We start from the raw sequence: 12,644 nt of genomic DNA, 5'->3' as shown, positions 1-12,644 counted from the left end.
GTAATAGCATCCAGAAAATTGAAGGGTTTAAAATAAAATAAACCACATTAGCCAAAGCCACATTAAGTGAACTGGATCCTGTAGATAATCTAAGCAATGATAAAGCCAATGCTTTGGGTACAGTTATCTGCATATCATTATTTTCTTAGTGGCTTAAGACCACCATAGTAGTATTAATTGCTAAAAATATTTAATTTTAAAACCTTTGTCTGAAAGTGTGTTATCCATTTATATTTTATTTTCATTAAATATCTAAATTACATTTAAATATTTTTATATTAATGTTTGTTTCTCTTAATGAAAGAAAACAGATCACTTTTATATAATCAGTATCTTTTAGTCTTTCAATTATAGCTTTATCCTTCATTTAAATAGTAAGAAATGTACTTATACTTTTTAGATCATTAGCTACAAAGTATATTATTTTTTACAGACAGTATATTATTTTTTAAATGGACTGCTTATGTAAAATATTTAACTTTTCAGGTTTGGTTTTGTTGGTGGAGGAACATCATCAGGACAGTTTGTAATTGAAGAGATAACTGGTGTAATACGACTTCATGGCAAGGCTATTTCATTAGATCGTGACAAATATGAATTGAATGTTACTGCAATGGATGATGGAGCATGTTGTGTCAATGGTGATGCTACAGTTCATACTAGCACTGCTGTTGTTGTTGTCTTTATTACTGATGTTAATGACAATAAACCAGTTTTCAAAGATTGTGGTACTTATTATCCAAAAGTTGAAGAAGGTGCTCCAAATGGTAGCCCTGTAATTAAGGTAATAATTATTTTTGTTTTTCTAACATTTTTTAAGCTGTCGGTTATATGTCTACAAATTTTTTGTATTTATGAAAGGAATCTATTTAATTTATTTATGTTATTTAAAAATAATTTCAGTTTTCTGAAATTGTTATTATTATCATTATAACTGTTATGCTTTCTTTTTTTTTTTTTGATAATGCTGCAAACTCTGAAATTTGTTTAGGTTCAAGCTACAGATGAAGATAAAGGTGTAAATGGTCAAGTAAAATACTCCATTGTGCAACAACCTAACCAGAAAGGAACTAAATTTACTGTTGATGAAGAAACAGGGGAAGTTTCTACAAATAAGGTATATTACATGTTTTTAAATAAATTCATCAATATTAATTTTATAAAAAAAGTTGTAAAATATCATCTTAATGCAACTGGCATTATCTAACTGGTACTGAAGTTGATGCTTCAGAGTAAGTTGTAAGAATGAGGCAATGCAGTAACATTGTCTCATTCTTCAGCCTCCTTCTTGCTCTCACATTTCCTTTCCTGACAACATCATTCACCATATTTTCAATATCCTTTTTATTCCATATTCTCATTACAGCTTGAATCTTACTAATACTAACTTATAGAAAAGTATATGTTATTAATAATAATGATATGTCAATACATGTTCCTTAGAAAAGAAAAATTAATATTGTTAATATTATTTTTTACTTAATGGAATAATTTATTTATATCACATTCTCCTTCTTCTCCTATGTGCGCACGCACACACAATATTTTTTATATATATTATTGATCAATGAGGTATCATATCCATTCTTTATAGCTGTATTCTTTATGCTATTTATTTCATTATGCAAGTCTTGTTTATAGTTTGTGTATTTTATTGTTCTGTCTATCATTTTTTTAAAAAGATTAATTTTTTGAAACCAAGTTGGAATTTTTGTTTATAATAATTTCGTTTGAGGTAGGGTTTTTATATACTCCAGTTATTATTTGATTATTTCATTTATTTTAATATTTACATCTAAATATTTTATTTTCCTGTTATGTTCTATTTCATATGTAAATTTCAATGTTTCATGAAAAGAATTTAATTTATTTAAAATTATTTCATGTTCATTATTTATACTTGGTTCATATATAACTAAAAAAAAAAGATTACCTACATATCTGACCCATAATAAAATTAAACCTGATAACCATATAATAAAACATTTAAATAATAATAATAAAATATAAATACTATTCTTCTAGTATTTATAAAATAAAATGCAATAATTGTGAAAAAATATATATTGGAAAAACAAATAGGTCATTTAAAGATAGATTTAATGAACATTTCAGGTCATTTAAAAAAAAAAAAATAGGTTTCTCAAATGTAGAAGACCACTTAATAATTAACAGACATAATATAACTAGTTTGGAAAATAATTTAGAAATAATTGAAAAAGTAAATGTAAACGTTGAACATGAAAGTAATAATCAAAAATTAGAAATTTTAGAAAGATTATATATATATAAATATAAACGTAAATTCAGCCTAATGAATCTGCAGGCAGAATTTGATGGGAACATTCTTATAAATATTATTTAAGTTTGTAGTACACTGATAAGAAATTTTTAATAAATCAGATAATCAGTACAGTACTGTATTGACATATTGTCAGCATGTTAAAGATTTAAAATAATATAAAATTTTTAATTTAAAAAAAATTATTGACTAAACAAATATTTGTTCCGAAAAGTTTAACATATCACTTATTTAACATGTAAATGTAAAAAAGAAAAAATTAAACAAATTACTGAAGATGGTCTTAGGCCCGAAAGCGCTTTGAAAATGAAAAAAAAGTAAGGTAAGAGTGTTCTTTAATTCTGTACTTTGTGGAGTGGCTGAATAAGTTTGTATTATATAATTAGCTAGAATTTTCGTACAGAGGAAATATGGACTACAAAAAATTTAATTTAAATATATATTTTTAATTTAAATTTATATTTAAATATATATATACACACACACATATACTCTACGCATATACCCATATACAGATCAGCTAATTTTCTATGTGCTGATCTTAAATAGCATGTGCACTTGTTACTAAATCTCTGCATGCCACTTCAACCCACAATCTTCAGTGTATCGTCTTGAGTAAATTTTGAAGCAGAAATAATATACATATGTAATAATAATAATAATAATAATAATAATACAGAAATTTTTATTTTTGTTTGGAACTTCCTCTCAATAATAAATTTACTACTTAACAACCCTGTATTTATTGTTTTTTTTTGTCTTCAATCATTTGACTGGTTTGATGCAGCTCTCCAAGATTCCCTACCTAGTGCCATTCGTTTCATTTTGGTATACCCCCCCGCATCCTACATATGTAACAATTTGTTTTACACATTCCAAACGCTGCCTGCCTGCGCAATTTTTCCCATCTATCTGACCTTCCAATAACAAAGAGAATATTCCAGAATGCCTAGATGTGGCTTATAAGTCTGTCTCTTCTTTTAGCTATATTTTTCCAAATGCTTCTTTCTTCATGAATTTGCTGCAACACCTCTTCATTTGTCACTTTATCCACCCACCTGATTTTTAAAATTCTTCTATAGTACCCATTTCAAAAGCTTCTAATCTTTTCTTCTCAGTTATTCCAATTGCCCAAGTTTCACTTCCATATACAGCTACAAAGCATAGCTTCATATGTTTGGAGCAAACATATACTTTCAAAAATTTTTTTCCTGATTAAATTAATTTTTGATGTAAGCAAATTATATTTCATAGTGAAAGTTCATTTTGTCTGTGCTATTTGGAATTTTATATCGCTGCTGTTTCATCTATCTTTAGTAATTCTACTTCCCAAATAACAAAATTCTTTCTACCTCCATATTCTTTTCTCATCCTATTTTATCTTCTGTGGTTCATTTACTTTATTTCTATTATATTTCATTACTTTTGAATTATTCTTTTTTATTTTCGTGTGGTAGTTCTTGCATAGAACTGCCATTCATTGTTTCTTCTAAATCTTTTTTACTCTCAGCTAGAATTACTATATCATCAACAAATTGTAGCATGTTTATCTTTTCATATTGGGCATTTATTCCGGATCTAAACTAGTCTTTAACATCATTAACTACTAGTTCTATGTATGATTAAAAAGTAACGGTTATAGGAAACATCCTTGTCAGACTCCCTTTTTTTATTACTCCTTCTTTCTTATGCTCTTCGATTATTACTGTTGCAGTTTGGTACATTTATTGTTGAGTACATTATTTATATTGTAATGTATAAACAAATAAATCAAAATTACTAAATGATTGATAACTATTAAAGAAAAATTTACAACAAAATAATGATTACAAATTATATGATTCAAGTGTTACTCTTACTTATAATTGTATACTTGGAATACACATCTGAAAATTTATAATTAATCTGTTTTTATAGAACACAAAATGATTGTTAATAAAGTTTGTTACCCAAACTGACAAAATACTGTACAAAAATTCCTGTGGAGAATATTTCAGTATCTGCTTATACAGCATTGTATTATTTGAGTTAGGTATGCAATATATTTATTTGATATTAACTAATTGGTATTATTAATCATAATTTCAGTGTAAATCTTAAAATACAGGCTGTATAATAAAAGGTATTTATGTATTAGCCTGTCAACCATAACCATAATGATCCTTTAACTTTGAAAATACATAAAAATTACAGGATCATTAACATATTTTACATATTAAAAATATAAGCATTATTTTTTATAATTGTAGATATAAATTAACCAAATTTAAGCTTTTCTCACTAATCTTGACTAATTAACAGTAATGTTTTGATTACTTAAATAATAAATAATTGCAATAATTACTGAATTTATTATTTAAGTACTTAAAACATTACTGTGTTAATTAGTCAAGGTTAGCGAGTGAAGCGAGCATAGGTTAAGTTTGATTTAAATAGTTATAAAGATGGTAATATCGGGTGATATTAACAATAACCTAAAATTTTGCAATTTATTGGTTGACAGGCTAATACATAAGTACCTAATAAAATAACATTGTAGCTCATTATAAAAGATTGAAATAGAAAATTAATATAGTGAAAGTTATTTTCCAATTAAGAAAGGTATAGTAATAATGAAATGTATAATAAGTACAAGAAAGGTATAGTTATGTTACTATAACATTATTTCTTTTTAGCTTGCTAAGTTGCTTATTTTCCATCTTGTAACCAAACTAGTTATATGCAAACAAGCACCAGTTTCAAGTGAATTAACTCTCCTTTTATATTTTAAAAAGCTGTTTACATAATTGTATTTTTTTTGTTTAGGTGTTTGACCGTGAAGGTGATGATGGCAAGTTTGTATCAGTGACTGTCAAAGCTACAGATCAAGGTGACCCATCACTTGAAGGTGTCTGCTCGTTTACTGTTGAAATTACTGATGTTAATGACAATCCACCTTTGTTTGACAGACAGGTATTACAATTTAGTTATTTTTTTTTTTTAATATAAATTAAATGTATATACATGAACAGTATTTTATAATTAACCCTTTGCGGTCAGATGACGTATTTAAAATTAGTCCACTGGGGTTGGGTGGCCAGTAGTATTGACCATAGCCATTTTACCTGTCAAGTCAGAATTGTTTGCACAGTTTTCGCGTTCCTCACAGCTCGAATGGCCAGCAGCAGTGGCCAACTTAAAATCCCTTGAACACCTGGACGGCCAGCAGTATTGGCCACTCAAAACATATTGCTATAGAAACAGTGTATTTCTTATTAGCATCCTGAATAAAGACATGTGTGAGACTATTAAGCTATATGCAGCACCTGTTTGGGTGGATAGACTAAAATATAAAAGGTTTCAGGACATATTATTAAGGGCTCAATGTCTAATATTGTTAATGGTAACAGGTGGTTACCTTAATATTTCTCAGGAGGCAGTCTTGATGATTGCAGACGTGAAACTGATAGACTTGCTTGGGACTGACTGAGAAGCAGCAGCAGTATGTTGCTAAGAAGTCCAGTGAGTTGACTTTGGATAAAGTTTGAGAAATTGAACAACCTGGCAGTGCCTTGTTGCAGGCCAGATGGGTGTTATACGCATGATCTTTTTCTAAATGTTGTTGGTTTGTGGGACCCCTCTTGGATACACCCTAATAAATATGTGACGCAATCTCTTTCCGGCCATGGTGCCTTTAGGGACAGACTGCAGAAATTTGGCCTGGGAGATTCTGGTATGTGTCCTCAGAGTAGAAAATTGGAAGACAACTATCATGTTCTTTATGAGTGCTTGAAGTATGAGTTAATGCCCACGGAGACAGATGGTCTCCGTGGGCATTAACTCATAATTGTTTAATTTGTAAACTGTTAGTTGAATTTTTTTAGCTTGATCTTACCGAGTTGGTGTTGGATCTCTGTGTAAACTGGAGGAGCTAGGTGGAATGGGCAATAGTGGAGAGTTTTGTAGTGTACTTGGCAAAGGAAAGAGTTGCTGAGGGGATCTAGAGCTTGGATTTCTTTTGTATTCTGTTTTTGTTTATCTTTAATTTTATAAATTATGTTTTTGTTGTTGTTTTTGTACTTTGTTTTGTTTCATGTTGTGTGTTGAACTCACTTTTACCTTCTATGGGTAGGTAGTTCAGTTCCTTTGTTTAATTAGGTCCTTTCAGTCTTACTCAAGATGTGTTTTGTTTTGAGTTCATTAAATAGTAGTACACTGATGGGAATGTCACTCATGGCATTCGCATCAGTAGCATCCTGGCCAAGGCGGACTGGAATGTGTCAAAAGCCGAAGTTTCGAAGATGACCTCTGGTAAAGCCCATAAGGGCTAGGAATAGAGGGGTGGCAGATGGTGTCTTTCATCCTACGTGAAAGACACCATCCTTTTCTTTTAACAAAAGAATGCGCTGTTTGCAGTGACAAAAGACCTGGAGGAGAAAGAAAAAGAAGCAAATTTGTTTTTCAAGACCTGTCAGAAACACCCTGGACTACACTTGGGGAATGGTTTGAAAAATATCATTCTGAAATATAAACCACGATCTCGCTAGCAAGTTAAAAATATTATAATTTTCTTATACTACAAAGTTTCTGTTTAAATATTATTTTATTTTGTTATATTCACTAAAATAAAAATTAATCAAAACTATGTTTAGTATTTTTTGTGTCAATAAAAAAAAAATTATATAAAATATTGGCATTGTTTTTTTAAAAAATTAAATGTCCTATTTAAATATTTAGGAATGAATGAAAAACAATTCTGATTTGGGGAGGCAGAGTAGTCAAGATGGCAGCCGAACCAACAATGACAGGTTAGCGGCCAGTCCTGCTGGCCATCCGAGCTGTGAGCACTTCTAGTGCCATAAATATTCTGAACTGACTGAGCAGGCTGTGGCCAGCTATACTGGCCATCCAACCACAAAGGATTAATGATGAACAATTTTATATTACAAAATATATACTTTTATTTCTTTAATTATCTAAGAAATACTGTCAAAGATTTTTAGAAGTTTATTGCTAGTTGTTTAATTTTTAAACTGTTAGTTGAATTTTTTTTATGTTTCACCTTACAAAATTTGCAAGTCCTTGCAAGATTTTTTTTCAGCAATCCTTTAAAATAAATTCTAACTTACCTTTTTATTTCAGTGAGTATGAATGAGGTCTGTGTAAAAAGTACCCAACCATAGTGTAGGCCGTGAAAAAAAAATGCTTGCCTATTGGCTTTTTATTCTTATCTCCTTCAAAGTAGTTCCCTTGTTATTCCATATACAATCCAGCAATTCTTCCACGGCTGGAAACATTTTTTCATATTTTCTTTGGATTGGCATTCATCAGTATGTCCTGCTGGTTGTCAAATCGAGACCATTTCATCTTGGTAAACAAACAGAGATTACAAGGAGTCTGTTGAATCTGAGGAATTTTATGTTTGACTAAGAAATCATGGACTAGATATGAGGAATGGGCAGGTGGCATTATCAAACCACCACTTGTATTATTCCCTTAGGTCTGATCTCTTACACTAAATTGCATCACAAGTGCAATGCAGATCTTCGATATTGTTATTTATTGATAGTTTGGTTATAGTATATTGTTTATTTCTTGTAGAGCTTGATCTTTTGGTGTGCATCTGTAATGGACAATTTTGTGATAGTAGTAAAAACCATTCAGTTCATTCTGCTCCTCCTTTGTCTACCTTTGTTTAGTCTTGAAGTCGACAGTGACTTCCACTATAATGATTGAGCTTTGGTTTTTCAGTCTTGTGTCCATACATCCTGGATTCTTCACCAGTTATCACAGTCTTAAAGAGATTAGGATCGCAATTGACACAACCTAGGATTGGTAATGTCTATACATCATCAAATTAAATCTTCTTTATGTGAAAGCAGTGCAGCTTTGGTGTAAATTTTGTGGTAATTTGTGAATGCTCAAATCGTCTCTTAAAATTTTGTTTACAGAATCATCACTAATCTCAATTTCATTTCCAATTTCTTGGATGGCCACATGATAATTTTCCATTTTCATACAGTGCATGTTTAATGATATCTGGATTCTGACTTTCTGAGCTATTGGTCACTCATTGGTGCATTGGTCACTATTAACTGAGTTCAGCCATTTTAAAAATGATTATATGACTCATTAGTATGTGTAATCCCTGTAGTTCCATTTCCAAACACCTGCTTAAATCTTAAGAATTCTTTAACTTCAGATATCACCAAGCTTTTGGTAAAACTTGATAGTAATACTGTTCAACACCCTGTATAATTGTACACAAAATGAACATGTGACAAGCACTTGTTATACTAATACACATAATATCTTTCTCTTTTCTGTTTAGCTTCTAAAACCACTATAAGGTATTACTTCAGAGAATGAATGAGGATGATATGTGTGAATTTAAATGTAGTGTAGTCTTGTACAGTCCCAGGATAACATTGATTCCTGAGATGTGTGATTAATTGAAACACAACCACCAAAGAACACCAGTATCCATGTTCTAGTATTCAAGTCTGTATAAAAGTAACTGCTTTTATTAGGATTTGAACCTTAGAACTCGACCTTGAAATGCTATGCACTAAACCAAGGTTTATTGCTCATATTCAAAGTTTTTTGAGAAAAAAGATTGGTAATTTTTTTTTTTGAATAGACCTAGTATTGTTATAAAAAGAGTATTTGAAATAAAATTTATTGTTTCCTTCACAATGGAGTGAGAAACAAATGGAAACTGAAAAGTTTTCTCTAGTCTTTAAATGTGTACATTTGTAGTATTGTAATTCAAGATAAAATGTTTCACTAAGCAAAAATTAAGTAACTTAAATTTTCCCCTCTTTCCACATTTCTGAAGCATCCAAATTTCATAAAATATCTAATGGCCACCATCTTAAAATAAGGTTGACAGTATCATGTCTTATAACAATATCATTTTTTTCATCTTTTACAACCTCATAGGATCACTTTAGTCAGTCCATTATCCAAGTCTCTTCAAAGGGATTGTTTGGACCTTGTTGTCTTTCCAGTACTTTTTCATACACTCACACATTTTTCATACATTGGTTTTTGAAATTCGAGCTGTTGTTGTTGTTTGTAAGGGGGTCTGTGTGCTTTCTGGTGTTGAAAATATTCGTGGTGCGAGTTTCTTTCTTGTGAGTGTTTTTGGCCTTGATTTTTTTCATTTGTCTAGTCTGTGGTGTCTTCTGTTGTAAGGCCAATTTCCATCAGATCCTTTCTTATTTCTCTAATCCAACTGAATCCTTCCTTGGTGTTTTTAGAGTCAAGATTGTATTGTACCAGCTGTTTCAGAAGTCTTGAATCTTGCATCCTCATGATGTGTCCATGTGATCCTAGCCTCCTCTTACACATGGTATCAGTGACGGGTACTAACTTTGTACACGACTTTAATGGGCAAGATCCACCATTGCTCATCTTTCTGATATTCTTTTTTATGCAGATTCTTTCAATTTTCTGGATTCTGTTAGTCTTTAATTGTTTTTTCAGGTGGAAGTGTTTCTGCTGTTTATGTGGCTTCCGGTTTTATAACTGTGTTGCAGTGTCTTATTTTTGCATTAAATGGGGATTGATTTTTTTACTGTAGGTGTATCAGATTAATTGTTGTACTTTAGCTAGTTTGTTTGTTATTGTTAGATTGAATTTTTTTTGTTTAGGTTATTTATTATTTAACTGAGCTATATGAATTGGGTTACTATTTTGACTTTATTACCAATTGTATTTACTTTTAATTATTTTGACTATTGGGAAATAATTTTGTCTTCTCAAATGATATTTTAAGGTCACTTTTATTTGTATTGTTTTGAAGTTCTAATATTTGTGTTTTAGCTTTGTCAGTGTCGTTTGTTAGCATTGCCAAGTTGTCGGTGAAACACCAAGGCAATTGGTTTTGATTTTTGGTCTATTTTTATTCTTGGGAGCATTTTATGAGCCATTTCCTTATTACCATTTCCAGAGCATAGTTGTATAGTAGCACTGAGAATCCACTACCTTGGCACAGTTCTGTTTTGATCTCATTTGTTTCCGAGAGTTCGCCTCTGAATTTCACTTTTGACTTAGTGTTTGTGAGGGTTAGTTTTATCATGTTTATTAATTTGGGAAGTAGACCGTGGTGTCTTAGAAGTTTTAGTAGGGATTCTCTGTGGATGCATCGTATGCTTTCTTGAAGTCAACAATCATTATCACCATATCTCTTTTTAGGTTGTATGCAAAATATATTAAGAGCTCAATTAGAAAAATAAATTTTTTAACAAAATGTTTTTTGTTGATTTTTACATCCTTGTATGAAGTAAAGGAAGTATTGTGGTCACAAAAATTTCAGTTTTCTGATTTCAATGGAAATATCCATTTTGATCATCCCTGATTCCATTTTGATTCGTTTCTGTGTGACTTCTGTACATATGTATCTCACATAACTCAAAAACGATTAACCGTAGAATGATGAAATTTTGTACTTAGAACTGTTGTAACATCTGTTTGTTAACCTTCCCTTTTGCTTGCAATCAACTGGATCAAAAGTGTCCAAAAAAGCCCAAAATCCAAACAATTTGGATTTTGGACTTTTTCTTAACTGCAGTAATAAACCCTCATAAGCTTTTCAACAATATATCATAAGTGGTACTTATTTTCATTGGTTCTAAAGTTATAGCCAAATGAAATTTTAATTAATGAAATATTTGGATCTTACAAGGTGATGGCACATTGGCTCGAATCCAATTTCATATATTTATATATTTTTTTAAATTTTTTTTAAATTTAAATATATTGATTTATTAATAATTTAACCTCTGTTTAAAAAAATTACAATAAATAATAACTCAATAGTAACAATAAAAAAAAATATGCAAAGTTAGAAGTTATTAGTGAAAAAACATATTATATACTGTTCATTTTAATTCAAAAATTTTTACAGAGGTTAATAATTACTAATAAAACAATATTATTAAATTTAAAAAAAGATATATGTATATGAAGTCGTATTCGAACCTATCTACCCTGGTTACAGATCCGACACATTCTCACTTACATCAGATAACTACTTAAGCGATGTGAAACAAAATTAATATATAAACTAATGTAAAATGCTGCTACAGACACCACAAAAATGTGATACAATGTGGTGTCTACCATATTGAAACTGCCCACTTTACTAAAGGATTAGAGAATCTCACTTTCAAATGAAATAAGTTTAAATGAAGTGCAGCAAATATTTTGTGTATATGTAATTTGATAGGTGTAAAAGGGAGTCATGTGGTGTCCAAATCAGATTTTTAGAATTCATAAAGGTACTTAATAAATATTATAGCATTATAAAAAATTATTATTATTTATGATGAAAGAGTAAATTCAATAAAGAGCAAAAGTAATTTCTGTTTGTGTCATGTTGATATTTAATAATTAAATTATTGATGTTAGAACAGTAGATATCAGTTTTTGGTGTAGTACCATTCTGAAAAAATAAATAGCATTGGTTTTAAATCCGTTCAGTAACACTAGAGGTCATTATTGTAACCTTTGTATATCAGTCTTACAAATGTTGTCAAGCAATGCTCTAACTGGCTTGATGATTTGGGTATAAAAAAAATTATTATTGTAGAAAGTTTGTATTTCTTTAACAGTGGAAATATTTATAATAATTAAAACATATTAACATTCAGGCAAACCTGTAAACAAGATATAAAGAAAATTATAACAAATGTTTATTGATCATTATGTTATTTAAATTTGTATTAAAAAAAAAATTAGATTTATTGTTGACATATAACAATATACTGATATATTCTTATGCCTTTGTTTCAGAAATATGTAGAAAATGTCAAACAAGATGCCAGTATAGGTACAAACATCTTAAGAGTGTCTGCATCAGATGAAGATGCAGATAACAATGGAGCTATTGTTTACAATTTAAGTGCACCTTACAATCCATTAGATTTAGAATATTTTGATATTCAACCAGAATCAGGATGGATCGTATTGAAAAAACCTCTGGATGTAAGTAATATTCCTCTTTAAAGTTATCAGTTAAAAAAAAAAAATTATTTTTGTGAATTATTATTCTCCTAGACTAATATTTTTTTAAAATAAATAAATAAAAATAGATGTCAAGTGTAAGAAATTATTGCATTTTATATAATTTTTTGCTTAATAATTGAATAAAAAAAAAATATATTTTGCTAAAAGGGATCTGCCTTTCATTCAGATTTTGTAATGCCTGGACAGCATTTTATAGTAAGAATGAATAACATAATTTTATACCAGTTACACAATTAATAATGTTTTAATGTACAATTTTCTAAAATTTAACATTCTGTATAATTATCTCTATGGATAATGTTTAAAAACTATACCTTTATTATAAGGTAGA

The 12,644-nt window shown here is 29.5% G+C and overlaps 1 protein-coding gene across 1 annotated transcript in view; it reads left to right on the top strand.

Moving 5' to 3' along the window:
* The window catches only part of LOC142320024 (neural-cadherin-like), a 588,354-nt gene that overhangs the window by 537,377 nt on the left and 38,333 nt on the right, over positions 1-12,644 (top strand). The window contains exons 8-11 of the mRNA XM_075357704.1: positions 487-784; positions 992-1,117; positions 5,108-5,254; positions 12,080-12,271. Coding sequence (XP_075213819.1) covers positions 487-784; positions 992-1,117; positions 5,108-5,254; positions 12,080-12,271 — 763 coding nt within the window. The remainder of the gene's footprint in view (positions 1-486; positions 785-991; positions 1,118-5,107; positions 5,255-12,079; positions 12,272-12,644) is intronic.

Source organism: Lycorma delicatula, chromosome 2 (genome assembly GCF_047948215.1).
Source record: "Lycorma delicatula isolate Av1 chromosome 2, ASM4794821v1, whole genome shotgun sequence".
Taxonomy (NCBI): Eukaryota; Metazoa; Arthropoda; class Insecta; order Hemiptera; family Fulgoridae; genus Lycorma; species Lycorma delicatula.
Note: the sequence above shows the minus strand (reverse complement) of the source record. Positions and strands in the feature narration are given on the sequence as shown.